Below are 21,700 nucleotides of genomic sequence, written 5' to 3' on the forward strand. Positions count from 1 at the left end.
TGCTCAGAGGCAGCCACACTTGCAGGGCCATTTTGTCCGAGGCCTCACAGGGCAGAGCAGCGTCAGCTGCGGCTCCTCCTTGAGCCACAGGCTCGGGCCCGCGAGCCGGCCACAGGAGGCGCGAGCTGGAGCCCGGCAGCGGGCCGAGGCCCGAGGCCGGAGCCTGCAGCGGGGGCTTAGAAACCGCTGCCACGCGCTGCCGGGCGCAGGTCCTTAGGCCCCGCAGTCCCCCGGCCGCGGTTTTCCCAGCCCCGGCGCCGTTGCCAAGGCGACCGCCGCCGAACGTTCCCGCGGCGGGCCCCGCCCCCCGTCCAATCGGACCGGCGCTCGGCGGAGCCCAGATTCTCTTTGTTCCGCAGCCATTTCAGGCCCCGGACGGGAGGCAGCGCCGCTTCGGCAGAGGGCCCGAGCGCCGGAGGCCTCTGGGATGGTGTGGGACCGGGTAGGTGGCGTGAGGGTGCGCGGCCCCTGACTGGAGGGCGGGAACTGAGGCAAGCTGTTCGCAAGCTGCCTCACGGCCGCGGGGAGAGGCGCCGCCGCCTCGTCGGTGCCAGCCTGGCCGTTTGGAGCCCGGCGGCGGCGGCGGCGCGGTTCTAAGCCCAACAGCTGCTGGCCCGGGCGTCCTTGGGGATCCGGACAGGGGGCGGGCGGCGGCTCTTCAGGTGTCCGAGGGTAGGGCCCGTAGCCCCTGAGGGGTGGCGGGAAGAACGTCTGCGCCTCAGGGCGCTGACTGAACCGCGGCGTTTGAGGACCCCGGGACAGCTGCTCCCCGCGGGTTCTGGGCACCGTCGGGCGCTGCCCCGGATGCCCGCTCTTTGTCCCCGCCCGGCCGCCTCTGCTCGGCTGTCCTGGGCCCGCACCCACCACCGCCTCCACACTCCGACGGCTGATCGCTGTCTCCAGGCGGCTTTTTTCCCCTTGGGGACTCGTGGTTTCACGACATGTTTACATAATTTTAATGTTTGTAACTGTACGGGTTTTGCGTGGGTGTGTGTTTTTTGCACTTCTGCCCTTCTGTACTTCTCCCACGCGAACACGCCCCAGGGAACTGCTGCTGAGAAGCGGACCCACGCCACAAGCAACCTGTTTGGGGAGTGGTTTTCTTCCTATTGAAAGCAATCGCTTGTTAACTTGTTTTCAGATTTTAAGAATCAACTAGATTTTACAAGGATTGCATAGTTTTAAGCGCGTTACCTTAACCATCACTAATCAGTTCCGTTCTTCCACAGATAAAAATATAGAAAATTAAGTTGGAGACTGTCCACAAACTGATTTTGACAGTTGTATTAAGAAGCTCAGTAGCAATCCTGCCTTGAAGCTTGTAGCTTGAATGATGAGTGTATAAATGGTGCTTTTTTTTTTTTTTTTTACCTAAAGGAAAGATTTTTTTAAAAATACAAGTTGTATCGTGTAGTAGGTATTTGAAAACGCAAGACTGTAAAATGGCTGTCCTGACATGCTCATTTTTAGGATAACAAAAGTTACATTTGGTTTTAAGTTTCTCTATTTTGTCAAAGCTTTCATATTAGAATGGTAAATAAGTTATACTTAATCAGGGGAGGATTCCGTATTTTGAAATCAATTCTGTTTTCCATTTTTACCCTCTCCTGCACCTATTTTTCTTAGAGAATGACTCTGCCAAGTTGAAAACTTGGAACTGCAAAAGAGAAATACTAGCTTGAAGGTGCAGATTTCTTTTTTACTCTGCACTGTATACAACGCATAAATGCGTTAACAGTTTGGCAGTTCACCTAATTTAACGGGAGCCTAATGAACTATTAGTGATCCACTTTCTTTTACCTAAAAGAGGCCCCTACCAGATTAGCCTTGGTGTTGTTACATTTTCATCCTAGATATTCAGGGAATTACTGAATTCCCCCCCACAGAAGTATCTTAAAATATTTTAAAGTTGTATAGCTTATTATCATTGTATATTGTGATCAGGATAAGATTTTGGTAAAAATATATATGATTCCGGTTGTAAATCTTTCCATTATCAAAACTTTTTGTATCCATTGTTTTTATGACTAGTTTTTTTATATAATGTTAAAGCCATCTCATGAATTCTGTTTTTCTAAATCCTATAAATGAACTGCATTGAAATGTAAATGTATTATGTTTAGAAGAATTGCTTGCAGTTAACCATGTTGGATTACTGCAGACACTGTTTTTAAGAAAAGGAATTTGGTTATAAAGGAAGCCAAACCAAGTGACATATATAATGAAATAAATTTATCAAATATAAACTGCAGAGAAGAACACAGCAATAAGTGGGAGTTATTTGTTTTGCCCAGGATATAAATTATGAATTTTTTCCTAAAACTGATATTTGAATACATATTGGTGTCAAAGATCTTGTTCCTAAAAAACAAAAGGGTGAAAAAGCTGAGAAAATCAAAGTGAGAGTTTTTTAGAAACAGTGTAGAATAATTCCAGCTTCAGAAAGGTAGGATCAGAGACAGCTAAGAGACAGCTAACTAAATTCCCCAGGTGTTGAAAATCTTTCTTAGTTGGTTCCATTCAGCCAGTGCTATGATAGCTCTCTGGTGAGTGCTGGCAGGTAAGAGAGGTCTCCTGGATTGTAGAGGGTGAGGAGTTTACAATGGAGGACAGAGGTCTGCAGAAGTGGTGACTGTAGATTTGTAGTTCTGTAGATGGGTGTTGAGCTTCCTCGGTGGCTTAGTGGTAAAGAATCTGCCTGCAATGCAGGAACCTCAGGAGACTCAGGTTCAGTCCCTGGGTCAGGAAGATCCCCTGGAGGAGGGCATGGCAACCTATTCCACTATTATTGCCTGGAACGTACCATGGAGAGGCTAAATCCATAGCGTCCCAAAGAGTCAGGACATGACTGAAGCGACTTAGCACACAGATGGGACTTAGGGTGGGAAAGAGTTTTCAGAAGCCACGTTTGCTTATTTCAAGACTTCCTTACTAGAATTATTTGACGTACTATGTAATAATGTTAAGAGTTCCAGAATCTTAATGGTTAAATGAGATACTAGAATGGGAAATTAGGGTGCAGATTTGTCTTAGAATTTTTTGCAGTAGATAGAACCAATACAGGAATGGTGGCTACATCTCATTCCAAAATGGCACCTGATAGCTGAGCAAATATTTGAACTCAGAATTGAAGGAAAGCTGAAGGAAATCTGATATCCGAAAGACTACAAGATTTGAATCATCATATGTCTTTTTAATGGTAAAAATTTTAAAACAAAGCAAGTCTTTTCAGTGTAATATAGTAAGTTCTTAGAACTGGGCCTGGCAGGTAGTAAACACTTCATAAATAATAACTGTTATTATCATCATCTTTGACATGGTCATTGGTATTTTAGAAAACTATAGAAAGCAACCATAAAATAATGATCACAAATATCAGGACCATGAGGTAATTAAGCCTTTTGATACATTTCCTTCCAATATTTTTTCTCAGTTTATTTGATTTTTATACAGTTGAGACTTTTATATTAATAATTTTGCTTTTTTCACCTAGCACCATAAGCATTCTGACATGCTGTGAAATTATTTTGTCAGCATCTTTTTAAATGAGCACATGATGTTTTTATGAATTTCTCATAAACATTTTGCTGTTGAACAGTTAGCAAGTTTCTTTTTTTATTATATTTTTGCGGTTATAATAAACACTACAATGAACATCCTTATACATAAAACAATTTCTTTGTTTTAGATTATTTCATTAAAATAGATTTCCCAAAGTGAAAATATTGGGTCAGTGTATATGAACATCCAAAAACTCAGTTCATATTGCCAAACTGCTTTTACTTAAGGGAATTTAATAATGGAATTAAATTGAGCACAGCGTTTATTGCCCTTTTGCTTGAATTGAAAGGGAAGAGAGAGTGAATTAACATTTTTTTTCTGTTGTATGATGATGTAATATGATAGTCATCATTTGTAGGCATTTGGCATACATTATTACTTTTACATACAGTATGCTCATTATCCTAGCCCCCTGTTGCTTTGCACATGATAGTTACTTCCATTTTACTTACGGGAGAACTGAAGTATCAGTAGGTAAGTAGTTTGCCCAGAGACTCAAGAGTGTTCTTGGCTGAATCTGAATCTAAATCTGCATGATTATGAAATGCATATTCTTTTATTTGTAAAGTTTTATGTGACACACATATTCAGAATCTTGTAATGAATATATGTATACATTGAATGAATGCAGAATCTTAAAATGTATTTTATAGTTCACTCTAACGGTGAATCTATTAACTATAGATCATAGACCACATTTTTTAAAATTTTATTTATTCATTTATTTTTGGCTGCTCTCAGTCTTCAGTGCTTCTCGGGCTTTTCTCTAGTTGCGGGGAGCAGAGGCTGCTCTGTACTTGGTGGTGTGCGGGCTTCTCATTGCAGTGTCGTCTTTTGTTGCAGAACACGGGCTCTAGGGCATGCAGACTTCAGTGGCTGTGGTTCCAGGGCTCTAGAGCACAGACTCAGTAGTTGCGGAGCTCAGGGCTTAGTTGCTCCGGCATGTGGGATCTTCCTGGATCAGGGATAGAACCCATGTTTCCTGCATTGGCAGGCGGATTCTTTACTGCTGAGCCACCAGGGAAGCCCCATAGACCACATTTTGAAGATAGTAAACTGAGCTGGAAGTAATGAATGAATGACTTGCAAAGTTTTAAAACAGATAAGGTTTAACTATTCAGGTGTATTTTAAAAAGAAAAAAAAAAAAAAAACAACTCTTTACCAGGATGAGGTGTAATTGATAAGGAGTATATAAAGCTGGTTTCTAAAATGATTGCAGCAAGCATTTGTGGGTGAAATGCTCTTAGTAAAGACCTCTTAGAGGAGGAGAAAACAAATCCATCAAATATGGAGGTTAAGAGAAATGACAAAGGCCCATTAAATAACTAAATTGAAAAAACATGTTTAGTGAAGTCCCTGGCAAAGTGTCAACTGAAGTCTTAATAGAAAAGAAAAAAAAAATATGTTAAGGAGAGTAGAGTATCAACAAGGTGTGTGAAAATAATTTTATACTGAAAACTAAAGCAAAAAAAATTTTTTAGTTGCATTTTGTAGTTGACTTTGAAGCACTCTGAAGCCATTAGTGAAATAATTATTGGTGAAGTCCCTGAAACCTCAAATACCAAAGTAACCACTACAGTGAAAAGATTGATCCCAGAAAGGTCAAGATTCCATTGCTTTTGTCTTTACTAGGGAAGGAATTAGGGGAGAGAAATACTTCACCAGATTGTAAGTGTACAAAATAGGTGCAAATAAATAATTAGGAATAGGTGGTATCCATCAAAATCGTAAGTAAGTGAATACAAAACATGGATCATTATACTGCCATTAGAAATAATGTTTTTAAAAAATACTTAATGAAGTAAAAATATAGTTTATTTTAACTGGCAATAGGAAAATGATGGAAAGATGCCAAATTATGGAGGACTTCATTGTGCCCTTTATGCATTTAATGAGCATTTTTAGTGCTGAGATTGTTCCTTTTTCTCAAGAGATTTAGATCCTACTGTCGAGAGAGAGATGTAAATCAAAAAAGTGCAATGAAGTATAGGTAAAGCTTTTATGATATAAATCTGATGAGACCCTGTAAATAGTTTCCGCTTTGTAGACAAACCAAACTTAGCCACTGTAGTGCAAAAGCAACCATAGACAATATGGAAACCAAGGGGTGCGACTAGATTTGATTGGTAGGCTTTAAGGAGAAGAAGGGGACAACAGAGGATGAAATGGTTGGATGGCATCACCGACCTGATGGACATGAATTTGAGCAAGCTCCAGGAGTTGGTGATGGACAGGGAAGCCTGGCGTGCTGCAGTCCGTGGGGTCACAAAGAGCCAGACACGACTGAGTGACTGAACTGAAGTAGAATTTCTAGTATACAGTAGAGGGATTTCAGGAGGAGATACTTACTGAACCTTGTATTGCCCTAGCATGAGCCATTGAAAGATTTGAAACAAGAAATTTGCAGTGTTGATTTGTGTGATTCATTAAGAATAGAAAAATAGGTTAATTTTAGGTGCTCTAAACTAATAGGAGGATTCATTTTTTAAATGGGCAAATTCGTAGACAAGGAAATACAGCTAGCCAATAATCATGAAATTAATGCTCTACCCCACAAATAGGGAAATGCAAAGTAAAACAGTGAAAAATTTTTTTACCCATCAGATTGGCAAAAGTGATAAGAATGTAGAATGTATTTTGCTAGAATGTATTGATAAGGTTGAAGGGAAATGCAAACATTGAATAAATCAGTACAGCCATTTTAATTTTCAAGTAAAAACTTTTTGGACTTGAGCAGTTTCTATTTCTTAGAGAAACACATGGGTATATCAGGAATCATGTATATTCAAGGAAGTCTTTGTCAGTAGCCACAGAACCTCCAGACTTTCAGGTCACCTTTTATCTCCTCTACACTCAATCATTAAAAGGTCTATATTTGGCTCCTTTTTTTTTTTAACCCCCATCCCAGCTCTTCATATTCTTCTACTGTGCATTCATCTGCAAAATCCAAAGCTTGAAAAAGCTACTGTTCTCTCTCCCTTCTGCCTAAAAATCCTTAGTTTTGGATTATGTCCTCGGATTATGTGACTACTTCCCTTTATGATTGCTATCAACTGCTAATATTAAGGTCATTCTTCCTCATTTCTCTCTTATTTTTGCTCCAGGCTCTTGCCCCTCTCTTCAATACCACTCAGTCTTTATATTGAAATTAGAACAAGCATCCCTGATTTTTCCTCCAGTGTTCCTTTCTCCTCTGTCTTATCTCAGTCACTCATTCCCAAAGTTTTCCCTCTTGCATTGTCAGTAACTGCAGTCCCTCTGTGGTTGCTATTTCACGTTTTCTGCTCTTTGACCACACTTCCTATCTAGTAGTTCACTCCTAGTTAGTATCTCAGAGCCAACTTTCTCTTTACCCCGATGGAATCGCCCGTTTATTGATCCTATTACTGTGTCCCTGCCACTCACCCTCTTGCTGTTTTTACTTCCTTTCTTACTCAGTTTAAATTCCATGGTTAATCACTCCCTTGGATGACTCCCTTGCTCTTCGCTTGTTTAGTAGAACCACACACTGGTTAAAACCAACTCTCTGCTTTCTTTGCACCTGCCCCTAGGTATCTTAGAATGGCTAGAAGAAAATACAGCCACACATGACCACATACCTCGTGTGGATTGTTAGGCTGCCTATTGATTATACTGTATTTTCCTGGTCTGTTCGCTTTCCTACTTTTCTCAATGACTATTTTGTATCTTCTTTTCTTCAAACCTCCAACATGTCTTTTCCCATCCTCATTTTCAGTTCATTACCTTGCTTCCTATTTTGTTAAGAAAACTGAAGCAGTCAGCAAATTTCCACACACTTCCACCGCCCCATGAACTATGGTCATCTGTGTCAGTACATGCTGTCTTCTTGCTTGTTAGATGAGCTGTTCTGTGTCCTTGTGTCTGCTTCTGTGTTAGATCCCATCCTTTCTCCTCTATCATCTGCTCAAGGAATTGCTTCAGCTTCTGTCCTTCCACATTAATTTTTTCCTTTACTGGATTATTTCAATCAGCAAAGAGACAAGCTATTATTTCTACTATGTTAAAAAAAAAGATTGATCCACTCTTTACCACCTGTTTCCCCATATTTTTGGTTTCCTTTTGCAGCATTATTCCCTGAAAGAGTTGTCTATATTTGCTATTGCCCTTTTCTCCTCCCATACTCTGTCAAACCCATTCCAATCAGGCCTTTGCACCATTCTGAGCTGAGACAGTTCCTTAGTTTCTCCAGTAACTTCCTTGTCGCCAGATGCCATATGTTATTGAGTCTGTTCATCTTACTTGACCTGTCAGCAACCTTTGACAGAGCTATTTCTCTTAATCTTGAAACTCTTTCTTCTTTGCTTTGCAGGATAACTCACACCCCTGGTTATCTCCTACGTCAGTGCTGGCTCCTTGTAATTCTCCTTTGCCTTTCTTTACACAGACTTAGTATTGGAGAGCCCCAGAGCTCAGGCCTTGTTTTTTGTGTTTCACACAACTCACTCCATTAGTAATCTCATTCAGTCTCATGGCTTTAAATACTGTCTAAATGCCATATATGCTCAGTCACTCAGTCGTGTCTGGCTCTTTTTAACCCCATGGGCTGTAGCCCACCAGGCTCCTCTGTCCAAGGAATTTTCCAGGCAGGAATACTGGACTGGGTTGCGGTTTGCTTCTCCAGGGGATCTTCTCCACCCAGGGATCGAACCTAGATCTTCTGCATTGTGGGCAGATTCTTTACCAACTGAGCCACCAGGGAAGTTGCCATCTCAATGTTCAGTTCAGTTGCTCAGTTGTGTCTGACTCTTTGCGACCCCATGAATCGCAGCACGCCAGGCCTCCCTGTCCATCACCAACTCCCGGAGTTCACTCAGACTCATGTCCATCGAGTCAGTGATGCCATCCAGCCGTCTCATCCTCTGTCGTCCCCTTCTCCTCCTGCCCCCAAGCCCTCCCAGAATCAGAGTCTTTTCCAATGAGTCAACTCTTCGCATGAGGTGGCCAAAGTACTGGAGTTTCAGCTTCAGCATCATTCCTTCCAAAGAAATCCCAGGGCTGATCTCCTTCAGAATGGACTGGTTGGATCTCCTTGCATTCCAAGGGACTCTCAAGAGTCTCCACCAACACCACAGTTCAAAAGCATCAATTCTTCGGCCCTCATCCTTCTTCACAGTCCAACTCTCACATCCATACATGACCACGGGAAAAACCATAGCCTTGACTAGACGGACCTTTGTTGGCAAAGTAATGTCTCTGCTTTTGAATATGCTATCTAGGTTGGACATAACTTTCCTTCCAAGGAGTAAGCGTCTTTTAATTTCATGGCTGCAGTCACCATCTGCAGTGATTTTGGAGCCCAAAAAAATAAAGTCTGACACTGTTTCCACTGTTTCCCCATCTATTTCCCATGAAGTGATGGGACCGGATGCCATGATCTTCATTTTCTGAATATTGAGCTTTAAGCCAACTTTTTCACTCTCCTCTTTCACTTTCATCATGAGGCTTTTTAGTTCCTCTTCACTTTCTGCCATAAGGGTGGTGTCATCTGCATATCTGAGGTGATATTTCTCCCAGCAATCTTGATTCCAGCTTGTGCTTCTTCCAGCCCAGTGTTTCTCATGATGTACTCTGCATATAAGTTAAATAAGCAGGGTGACAATATACAGCCTTGACGTACTCCTTTTCCTATTTGGAACCAGTCTGTTGTTCCATGTCCAGTTCTAACTGTTGCTTCCTGACCTGCATATACGTTTCTCAAGAGGCAGGTCAGGTGGTCTGGTATTCTTCAGAATTTTCCACAGTTTATTGTGATCAACACAGTCAAAGGCTTTGGCATAGTCAATAAAGCAGAAATAGATGTTTTTCTGGAACTCTCTTGCTTTTTCGATGATCCAGCAGATGTTGGCAATTTGATCTTTGGTTCCTCTGCCTTTTCTAAAACAGCTTGAACATCAGGAAGTTCATGGTTCACATATTGCTGAAGCCTGGCTTGGAGAATTTTGAGCATTACTTTACTAGCGTGTGAGATGAGTGCAATTGTGCGGTAGTTTGAGCATTCTTTGGCATTGCCTTTCTTTGGGATTGGAATGAAAACTGACCTTTTCTAGTCTTGTGGCCACTGCTGAGTTTTCCAAATTTGCTGGCATATTGAGTGCAGCACTTTCACAGCATCATCTTTCAGGATTTGAAAGAGCTCAACTGGGATTCCATCACCTCCACTAGCTTTGTTCGTAGTGATTCTTTCTAAGGCCCACTTGACTTCACATTCCAGGATGTCTGGCTCTAGGTCAGTGATCACACCATTGTGATTATCTGGGTCGTGAAGATCTTTTTTGTACAGTTCTTCTGTGTATTCTTGCCACCTCTTCTTAATATCTTCTGCTTCTGTTAGGTCCATACCATTTCTGTCCTTTATCGAGCCTATCTTTGCGTGAAATGTTCCCTTGGTATCTCTAATTTTCTTGAAGAGATGTCTAGTCTTTACCATTCTGTTGTTTTCCTCTATTTCTTTGCATTGATCGCTGAAGAAGGCTTTCTTATGTCTTCTTGCTATTCTTTGGAACTCTGCATTCAGATGCTTATATCTTTCCTTTTCTCCTTTGCTTTTCGCTTCTCTTCTTTTCACAGCTATTTGTAAGGCCTCCCCACACAGCCATTTTGCTTTTTTGCATTTCTTTTCCATGGGGATGGTCTTGATCCCTGTCTCCTGTACAATGTCACGAACCTCATTCCATAGTTCATCAGGTACTCTATCAGATCTAGGCCCTTAAATCTATTTCTCACTTCCACTGTATATGTTAGCAGTGCCCAAATTTAGATCTTTATCCTCTCTCTCTCTAATTCCGTACATATTCAACTCCTTTTTGACATTTCTACCTAAATGTCTAATAATAGGCCTCAGGCTCAGCTTGTCTGTAACTTACCTCCTAAACTTCCTCCCAGTACTGGCTCTACCCACAGACTTCACCATTTTTGTTTGCCAATGGCAACTCCATCCTCCTAGTACCTCACACTAAAATACTGGAGTTGTTCTTGACTTTGCTGTTTCTTTGACACATCCATTCCATCAAGACAGCTTTTTTTTTTTCCCTATATCATCAAAATATATCCAGAATTTTACCATGCTTCACCCTCTTCACTACCCTTATCCTGGTCCAAACCACAGCCATCATATCTTTTTGGATTACTTACTAGGATTCTATCTGGTCTCCCTGTTGTATCCTGCCCTCCTGCCTACAGTCTTCCTTCAGTATAGTAGCCAGAGCAAACCTTTTACGATTAATACAGTCTCTGTCACTTCTCCATTCAAAGCCCTGTAGTTCCCCCTTTGACTCAGAAAATCTAGTCCTTACGATCACTTACAAGGCTCTACATAATCTACCCAACCCACTTCCCTTTCTCCTTACCTCCCTGACCTCATTTCCCACTACCACTTTCCCTTTTACCCACTGGCCTTTGCTCGGCTCTCACATTCTCTAAACACTGTTTAATACTGCATCCTATCCCCTTATCCCCCTTATCCTGGATTCTTTTTTACTTTGTGCATACTACATACCACCTTCTAACACACAGTTAGGGGTCAACAGGCTAGATCTCCATTGCCCTGTGGCCTGTTTTTGTACAGCTTATGAGCTAAGAATGGTTTTTACATTTTTTTAAGGATTATAAAATAGAAAGACTATATAACAGACATATTCTTAGTATTTGGCCTGAACATGGTCTGCAAAGTGCAGAAAATTTACTTTCTAGGCCTTTACAGAAAGGTTAGCACTAAATATTCTGTTTATTGTCTTTTCTCTTCTTACATGAATGTAAGCTCCAAGAGGGCAAAGACCTTTGTTTTCTTTATTGCTCTATTTGCAATAAAAACAGTGCCTAGAATATAGACAGTCAGTAAATATTTGTTAAAAGAATGAATTGCTTGTAATGGTATAAAATTAAAATGAAATGGCAACCCCCTCCAGTATTCTTGCCTGGAAAATTCCCATGGACAGAGGAGCCTGGCAGGCTACAGTCCATGGGGTTGCAAGAGTCGGACATGACTTAGCGATTAAACCATTACCAAACCAGAGCTAAATATAATAAGTAGGAAAGCTAGGGCATATTTTAGATGAGTTTTTATAGAACCAAAGTAAAATTCATTTTATTTTGACGTAAAGATATGTATTTAAATGCCCCCAAAACGGCTCTGTAAGGATACAGCATCAAATGAATATTAGAGTACCTTTGGGGAAGAGACCAGGATTAGGAGAGGTACTTGAAGGGAACTTGAATTTCATCTATATTGTTTACGTTAATACAGTGAGAAGCAGCAGATACTAATTTTTCATTTAAAGATTCTTCTAATGAAGAGAAAGGGGGAAAAATAGGTATTGATTAAAGCAGTGAGAAGAAATAGTAAGCGGGTAGAGAGAGAGGGAAGAAAACATTGCTGGCCAAATATGACATTTAAAAAAGGCAGTCTGAGAAGTGAGCAGTATCAATATTTGAAGATGGAACAAGCAAAAGTAAGACTCTTAAGTAGGGAAAAGCATAACATCAGGGAACTATAAGAAAACTGGTGTGGAGCATAGTTGGAAAAGGGGACAGAGTCTGCTAGGAGATTAGTTCGGAGAGAGACAGAATCCCACATTAGGAACAATTTTGCACGCTATGGTAAGAATAAAGTGAAAGTCGCTCAGTCGTGTACGACTCTTTGCGACCCCATGGACTGTACAGTCCATGGTACTCTCCAGGCCAGAATACTGAAGTGGGTAGCCTTTCCCTTCTCCAGGGGATCTTCCCAACCCAGGGGTCAAACCCAGGTCTCCCACATTGCAGGCGAATTCTTTGCCAGGGAAGCCCATGCTAAGAATATGAGGCTTTATTTTTAATTGTGAAGAGAAACCATTGGACAGTTTTGATGGAGAGAAGATATAATTGCAACTTTAACTTGATCATTTTTGCTGCTTCATTTCAAAAAATGGGACTGGAAGTGAGCAAGAGGGAAGGCCAGGTAACCAATTAGACTAGACTACTTTTGTAGAAAATGGTATCTGGACTGTGGTAGACAATATAGGTGAAAAGTGGTCAGAGTATATTTTAAGCGTATATTTTAAGAGTATATTTCGACAGAACTGACGGATGGTTTAAGTGTAGAATATAAGGGAAATCAAGGATGACACCTTGGTATTTTGGCATGAACAACTGGATGAACACTAGTAACATTTACTAATAATAGGCAACTGGAGGAGGAACAAATTTGAGTGAGATGAAGAAAATCAAGTTCTGTTTTAGCCAGCAAAGTTTGAGATATCCATTTAATAAACAAGTAAATAATCTTACAAGACGTTAGAATCTTGAGTCTGCAATTCAAAGGGCTGTTCATTGGCACAAACTGGATAGATTATGTAGATAGAAGAAAGATGCCAGGGATATTTAGGGGTGGGGGGGTCAGCAAGGTAAAATGAAAACCAAAGGAGATATATTGCCACAGGCTAAGAGGTGAAAGAATTGTTGCCTGTTTTCAGCACTGTGGAGAAATTAAGATGAGGCCAAGAAGAAACCATTTGGTTTGGCAACAAGGAAATCTCAGTCTCATGGAATATAGTGTTGGGGGGGAAGGGGGGGTGGTGGGAACAGGGTGATTATACCCAACTTTCAAGATGTTTCTGTGAATGGAAGGGAATAATCGAGCATTAATTGGAAAGAGTGGGTAAATGGAGTCAAAGCTTGTTTTTAGAGATATTTTTAGATAATTTTAAACTTAGAGAAAAGTTATGAGAGTAATTGGGAGAACTCTCATATACCCACCCTTTACCTGCATTCACCCATTTGTAACATTTTGCCACATTTTTCCAGCCACTGCCACATGAAATTATGTTTTTGAGTAGATTGCATACATCTTGCTCCTCTACCCCTTAATACCTTAATGTGTACTTCTTAAGAGCCACAGGATATTCTCTTCTGAAACCACAGATAGTCATCAACTTGAGGAAATCTAGTGTTTTACAGTCTGTATTACGACTTTGTCACTTGTTTTGGTACCATCCTGTATAACATTTTTTTCCTGCAGTACAGGATCCAGTCTAGGGTTTTATATTACTTTTCGTTGTCATCTTTTTAGACAATGAGTTTTTTTGATGGAACTTAGCCATTTTTCATCATAATAGCCCCATAGGTAGAAGTACTATTAATTATCTCATTTTGTAGATCATAGGTTAATTATTCTTTCCATGACTAATAAGTGGCAGAGCAAGAATGCAAAGTCAATCTAAGGAACAACAGAGTTTGTATTCTTAAGCTATATACAACAGTGCCTCCCGTGTAGTGCATGGAAAAGTCTGAAATTCCTCATTTGACGTGGGCAAATAAGTCAAATAGAGAAATCAGAGACAAAGATTCTTATATCAAAAAAGTCCTTTTAAATTTCTAGATCTAGGTTATAACTCTTGGCAGTGGTGGATCAGAGTGTAATGTCACCTTGATGAGCATCAGGACAGAAGGAAACAAGGAAAGAAAAATGAAGATATTTAAACTTTATATGTAAATTTTACCAGCGTGTGCATGCATGCTCTGTCATGTACAACTTTTTGCAGCCCCGTGGACTGTAGCCGCCAGGCTCCTCTGTTAATGCAATTTTCCAGGCAAGAATACTCGAGCGGGTTGCCATTTCTTCCTCCAGGGGATCTTCCTGACCCAGGGATCAAACCCATGTCTCCTGTGTTGGCAGGCAGATTATCTACCACTGAGTCACCTGGGAAGCCCAAATTTTACCAGACACATTTTTGAGTTACTATTGCTGGTTGTTTAGAAAGGTAAAATAAAGTACTTGAGTTAATTCTTTCGTGGTAAAGTTTTAATTGGCAGTATAAATGGGTATGAACTGGAGAGTCCTGACATAAGTTTTGGCTCATAAAATACTGCTTATCAAACCTTTTTTAGAAAATATTAGGAGAATTAATTTAGGAAAAGAGCTTTAAACCGTGAATCGTTAAAACCACAGGTGATCCAATGAGCAGGAATTAGAACACTACATTGGATTTTTAGCTCAATAATGTTTTATACATTTTTTTGTTACACAGTTTTGAGGATATAATAGGCAAAGACTTCCATTGGGTAGAAATCCAAGTTAAAATGAAAATTTCTGTACATAATGTTTTCAACTAAAGAATGAATTCGATAAGAACTGACCTAAGCCTGGTGCAGACCGTTCACAGGAGCCCAGGTATTTGCTGAAAGAATCACATGACATGAAATTCTTACTCAAGTAATTTAGCAGTCCCAGAACTACAACTGAGTTGAATATAAGTTTCTGTGAAGACTTGGAGGATTTCAGTAGCAAGTCTAAAGTAAGGCTGGCTTTGGTATTAGAATATGACCAGATTCATTATTTACTAAATGTTTTAATTTCTAAAAGCTGAAAAGGAGCATGGTCTTTAATTGCTTTGTAAGTAAGGAAGTGAACCAAACAAGTGTAAATGACCTGTACAGGATTGCCCGGCCAGCTCTTTGTTAGAGACGAACTGAGACAAAAGCCCCAGATCTGTGACACGCCTTTTTCACTGATGTTATTTTGGCTTGTCATGGCACGGAGGATTTGAAGACCCAAGCAGGTTGTCTTAATGCCTGGTGAAATTACACTGGCTAGGAGCTAAAGGGTCCATTTTGCTTCCCCAAATTTCATCCCTCCCTTGGTCTGACACCACCCCCACCTTACGTCAAGGATGAAACAGTGGAGAAACTGCAGGAGGCTTTTCTGGAGTCTTGTTTTAGCATAGATGGGCTTCCCTGGTGGCTCAGAGGGTAAAGCATCTGCCTATAATGCGGGAGGCCCGGGTTCAATCCCTGGGTCAGGAAGGTCCCCTGGAGAAGGAAATGGCAACCCACTCCAGTATCCTTGCCAGGAAAATCCCATGGACAGAGGAGCCTGGCAGGCTACAGTCCATGGGGTCCCAAAGAGTCAGACAAGACTGAGCGACTTCACTTCACTAGTAAGCTCAGAGTCAAGACAGTGATACAATAGTTTCAGATGTAATGTAGGAATTTGTTGGGGAAGCTTAAGAGCCAGTAAAAAAAAATTAAAAATTGAGTCATTAAAAAGGAAAAATCTCTAATAAAAAGCCTAGCTTTGTTTTACCCTTACATTCCAGTGGGCTAGAGGCTTTTGTATTGGTGGTGTTACTTGCCGATCACACGTACACAGCAGGCATTTTTATTTGTTAAACAGAATCTACACCTTCACACTCCAGTGAGATTCTAGTAGAGTTTAAATTGCTCAGCAACTCAGACAAAACTATGATTTCAGATCAAATTATTATTTGGGAATTATTATTTATTTGAGAAATAAAAACTCCTGTCCATATCAAATGCTATGGGATCAACTGTGTAGCCACATACTGAGTTGTTGAATTGAATAACGTAAAGAAATCTTAGGAATTTCCTAGTTCCTCTCTTTTTCCAGGCTTTTATTGTATTTGTAGTTTCCAGATAAAAAATCCAGCATATGTAAGTGCTGAATACATGTTTGCTTATTGATTTGATTTCTGGAGTTTTCTTCTTTCTAGAACATGCATGTTACTCCTGTAAGAATGTATATGAAGAGTTGAATGAAGTCTATTTATTTCATTAACTGTAAATAATATGGATTAGTGACTTATGACAATTTTTTTCTTAAAATTGAAATATGACTTAAGACAAAGATTTTGCTTTCTATGTCCCCAGCCCTACTCCAGGAAAATGATTCAGGAACAATTTGTTTTGTAATAAATGAATTTCTTTTTCTAAGAATCAGTTTAGTGTAATAGAAATAGTGTGTACTCTTAAGGCAGTTCATTAGATTCCTGTGTCTATCAATTTTAAGTGTCTAATCATAGATGTTATCTATCTCATAGACTAGACACAGAACTATACCATTAGTGTCAAGTTATCATTTGTAAGCATTTTTTCCACCCCATCTTACTACATTAGCTTCCTTAAGGAGAAAAATATATTAAGAATCTGTTGATGAGTATAACATAATCTTTTTTATCTTAAGTGAACAATTTTCATTTACTGTTTTTCAAAAGGTCTTAATTTTATTTAAAATACTTTAAATTTTTTTTCTTCTTTTAAACTGGAGTATAATTGATTTACAATGTTGGCTTAGTAATACTTAGAATACTCCAGTATTCATGCCTGGAAAATTCCATGGACATAGAAGCCTGGCAGACTCAGTGAATGGGGTTGCAAAGAGTCGAGCACGACTGAGTACACAGACACTTCCTGTTTGTATTTCTGAGAAATCCGATTGACTTGCTTTATCTTTTTGTGCTGGGATTCATCATATTGACAGCTGAGTGCCCAATCCTGGTTTAATCAGTTGCATTTAGGAAATGGAATCACGAAGTGTCAGCCTTGCCATTAAAACCATTGGTTAGACATGGGCTGTAGGCTTCTCTATTTCCTTTAGGAAAGACCTTTGAGTTTACTATAATTATCAGAAAATCAGTGCACTATGCAAAAGCAGAGAGAGAAAAGAGCCTCATAATATATAACCAGATGTTGTTACTATGTTTTTTTAAATTTTTTAATTGAAGAATAATTGCTTCACAGAATTTTGTGGTTTTCTGCCACACATCAATAAGAATCAGCCATAGGTATACCCATGTCCCCTCCCTCCGAAACCTCCCTCCCATCCCACCCTTCAGCCTGTCACAGAGCCCCTGCTCGCATTCCCTGAGTCACACAGCAAATTCCCAATGGCTGTCTATTTTATATATGGTATTGTGAATTTCCATGTTACTCTCTCCATACGTCTCACCTTTACCCTCCTCCCCTCCTCCCATGTCCATAGGTCTGTTCTCTGTGTCTGTTTCTCCATTTCTGCCCTGAATGTTACTGTTTTAAAAAATAGAAATCAAATTATTTTCCTTAATTAATTTGTAATGTTGATTTCTGGGTCTTGATTTCTCCATTAAAAAAAAAAAGTTAGATACTGTTTATTGCTGTTTTCATTTTGATGATAAGATGTTGGAAGATCTATTTTCTAATGACAAAGTTTAAAGTGATAAATTTCAATTTCATGGGATGAGGGGGATGAATGGTGACATGATATTTATTTGGCTGATGTTTATAAGACACTAATAAGCTTTTTAACCCAGGGTTCAGTTTTAAGGGTATATTCTTAAAACTAAACACTTTCTTAGTACGTATAAGAGATGAACGTTATCTTTTACATGTCTAATATAATCTCAGATTTCCTTGCCATCACGTATTTTATTCTAGGTTTTATATTCATTAATTTTTTAATGTCTCAATCTTGATTGAGGCTTGTTGTTTCTTTGTCATGGTAATAAAACAGACAAACACAGAGTATGTGCTGTTGTTTGTCATACTAAACAATTACTTGTACATACCATGGATCATACAGCATTATTGCCTGCTGTTTTTCCATTGTGGATTATCTGTAGAATTTACTTTGTGATACTCTTTTCCTATCTCCTTACATACCATAAAGACTGCCTGTAATCACCTACTTAGTTTTCACTCTTGTGAAATTTTTACAAACTGATTATAATACATTTATATCTGATTTAATACTCACCACTTGATTTCTGGTTCTTTTCTTCGTTCCTCTATTCCTCCAGTATTTTTCTTTTGATTTTTCTATTTCTTTAGAATATCACCTCATTTAAATGATGAGTCAAACAGCCCATTTTCTTATATATTCTTTGCTCATACAAATATAGTTTAAGTAATCTTCATCTTAATTCTACCTGATGATATAAACTATCCTCATTAAATCTGTTTTTTTAAATGATAATTTTAATGGGGAGTGAAGTGTGACGGGAATGAACATTAAGTGCCTACTATTGCATCATTTTACATTCTCAATTAATCTTCTCTTCAACCCCATTTCACAGATGACTAAACTGTGACTCAAAGTTAAGCTACTTTCCTGAAAAAGACAGTTGGTAGGACTGAGATTGTATGTATGATTCTGGATCCCATGCTTCGCCTCTATCCTCTTGCTTAGCAACAAAAATAGTGTAGAACAATATTCAGCTCAGGCACTAAAATTATAAAAATTGATTTCCTTTCATAAGTTTTTTTCTGCTGTGTCTTCCCACAGCTGAAATCTGAATAATGTATGCCCCTATTATGAGTGAGATTTCAATGAACAAGGAAAGGTTAGATTAAAACTGATGATAACCAACCTACAGGCTACTTATCATTTGTTACCTTTCTGTTGTACTGTCTAAACTGCTCTGACCCTTTTACCAGTTCAGCCTTGGCCAGGGAACACTGTGCTATGTTCCTTTTTCTGTTTATGCTTAAAAATGTGAAATACTGAATCAACCTATTACACTTTAACAGTCAAAGATAGTTTGGAGCATGAATGAGAAACTCATAGGGCCCTCTCACTTGAGAACTTTAGGAGAAATCTTAACTGTAACAAAATAATATACCTGTAATCACTGAAATGATCTGTAGTGGATGTCCCGTGTGCTACCTTGTTTTTCAAAGAACTACCAGCTTAGCTCCCAATCAACTATATTGATGTGTCTCCCTTTATAAACTAGATTCTGAATTACTAAATCATATATATTTTTTTACTTTATAATTTCAGATGTGTTATGTAGGAAAATATGTGGTTATTTGCATCATACCCTTTTTTACCATGTTTTTAAATACAGTAAGTATAGCTGTAATCAATAGCTTGCCTGGTACTCATATATTTTAATCATTTAATGCCAGAATTTTACCAAGAGCTACCATAGTCTTGCTAGGGCACGTACAGATTTATCTCCATCTTGCATATATGTCCACACATAAACCATCAAGCAAATAATCTAGCAGTGTAATGTTACTTTAATCCATTTTGAGTTTATTTTTGTGGTCCAGTTTCATTCTTTCACATGTGAATATCCAGTTTTCTCCCTAGGTCTTCCCTGGTGGCTTATATGCAAAGAATCTGCCTGCAATGCAGGAGACCCAGGTTCAATCTCTGGGTCGGGAAGATCCTCTCGAGAAGGGAATGGCTACCTGCTCCAGTATTCTTGCCTGGAGAACTCCATGGATAGAGGAGCCTGGTGGGCTACAGTTCATGGGATCGCAAAGAGTTGGACACAACTGAGAGACTAAGATCTAGTTTTCCCAGCACCATTTATTGAAGAGACTATCTTTTCCCCACTGAGTATTCTTGGCTCCTTTGTCAAGTATTATTGACTGTATATGCATGGGTTTATTTCAAGGCTCTCAGTTCTGTTCCGTTGGTCTATATGTCTGTTTTTATGCCAGTACTGTTTTGATTTCTTTTGCTCTGTAATACAGTTTGAAACCAAGAAGTGTGATGCCTCTAGCTTTATTATTTTTTTGCAGGATTGCCTTGGCTAATTAGGGTCTTCTGTGGTTCCATATGAATTTTAGAATTTTTTTTTTCTATTTCTGTAAAGAAAAAAGACATTGAAATCTCAAAAGAGATTGCATTATCTCTGGATGGCTTTGGGTATTATGGACACTTTAATAATAATCTTCCAGTCCATGAACATGGTATATCTTTCTGTTTGTTTCTTCTTCATTTTCTATCCTCAGGATGTTATAGTTTTCAGTGTACAGACTTTGGTATCCTTCATTAAATTTATTCCTAAGTATTTTATTGTCCTCTTTGATGATATTGTAAATGGAACTGGATTTTTTTTTCAAACAATTTGTTGTTAGTGTATAGAAGTGCATTGGTTTTTGCATGTTGATTTTTTTTTATCCTGTAACTTTACAGAATTCATTTATTACTTTGATAGAATCTTTATAATTCTCTATGTGTAATATCATGTCATCAGCAAACAGAGACAAATTTACTTCTTCTTTTCTAATTTGGATGTCTTTTACTGCTTTTTTTCTTGCATGATTGCTCTAGTATTCCATTGAATTGGAGTTTTGAGAATGGGCACTCTTATCTTATTCCTGATCTTACAGAAAAAGTTTTCAATCTTCATTATTGAGTATAATACTACCTGTGAGTTTGTCATATATGGCCTTTTTTTATGTTGAGATATGTTTCTTCTATATCAAGTTTGTTGAAAGTTTTTATCATTAATAGATACTGGATACTGAATTCTGTATGTTTTTTCTGCCTCCGTTGACATCATTATTCATATCTTTCATTTTGTTAATGTGATATATCAAATCAATTGATTTGTGTGTGTTGAATCAGCCTTTCATCCCAGGGATTAATCTCACTTGATTATGACATATGATCTTTTGAAAGTGCTGTTGAATTTGGTTTGCTAGTAATTTGTTGAAATTTTTTTTCCTGTATCCATCAGAGATGTTGGCTTGTAGTTTTCTTCTAGTGTTCTTATCTGGTTTTCCTATCAAGGAAATGCTGACCTCATAAATTGCATTTGGAAGTATTCTTTCCTCTTCATTTTTGGTAAGAGAGAATTAATATTAATTCTTCATTAAATGTTTGGTAGAATTCCCCAGTGAAACCATCTGATCCTGATCTGGTCTTTGTTAGGATTCTGTCTGATTCAGTCCGCTTACTTATTATTTGTCAGTTCATATTTTCTATTTCTTCATGATTCAGTTTGGTACATCATATATGTTTCTGATAATTTATGTATTTTTCCTAGTTTGTCCAATCTATTTGTGTATAATGGCAGTCTCTGGTCATTGCAAGCACCCTCTTTCAACAACACAAGAGATGACTCTACACATGGACATCACCAGATGGTCAATACTGAAGTCAGCTTGATTATATTCTTTGCAAACAAAGATGGAAATGCTCTATACAGGCAGCAGAAACAAAACTGGGAGCTGACTGTGGCTCAGATCATGAACTCCTTATTGCCAAATTCAGAGTTAAATTGAAGTAAGTAGGCAAACCACTAGCCATTCAGGTATGACCTAAATCAAATCCCTTACGATTATACAGTGGAAGTGACAAATAGATTCAAGGGATTAGATCTCATAGAGTGCCTGAAGAACTATGGATGGAGGTTCGTAACATTGTACAAGAGGCGGTGATCAAAACCATCCTCAAGAAAAATAAATGCAAGAAGGCAAAGTGGTTGTCTGAGGAGGCCTTACAAATGTATAGCTGAGAAAGGAAGAGAAGTGAAAGGAAAAGAAAAGGAAAGATAAACCCATCTGAATGCAGAGTTCCAGAAAATAGCAGAGAGAGATAAGAAGGCCTTCCTAAGTGAGTAATACAAA

The 21,700-nt window shown here is 38.9% G+C and overlaps 1 protein-coding gene across 1 annotated transcript in view; it reads left to right on the plus strand.

Annotated features, from left to right (window-relative positions):
• Nucleotides 1-350: 350 nt before the first annotated feature.
• The window catches only part of TNPO1 (transportin 1), a 93,673-nt gene continuing 72,323 nt past the window's right edge, over nt 351-21,700 (plus strand). Inside the window, exon 1 of the mRNA XM_086362110.1 lies at nt 351-442. Coding sequence (XP_086218236.1) covers nt 428-442 — 15 coding nt within the window. The 5' untranslated portion in view covers nt 351-427. The remainder of the gene's footprint in view (nt 443-21,700) is intronic.

This window comes from Bos grunniens, chromosome 20 (assembly GCF_055505025.1).
Source record: "Bos grunniens cultivar Pamir isolate PY7600 chromosome 20, Bosgru_T2T1.0, whole genome shotgun sequence".
NCBI classification, from domain to species: domain Eukaryota; kingdom Metazoa; phylum Chordata; class Mammalia; order Artiodactyla; family Bovidae; genus Bos; species Bos grunniens.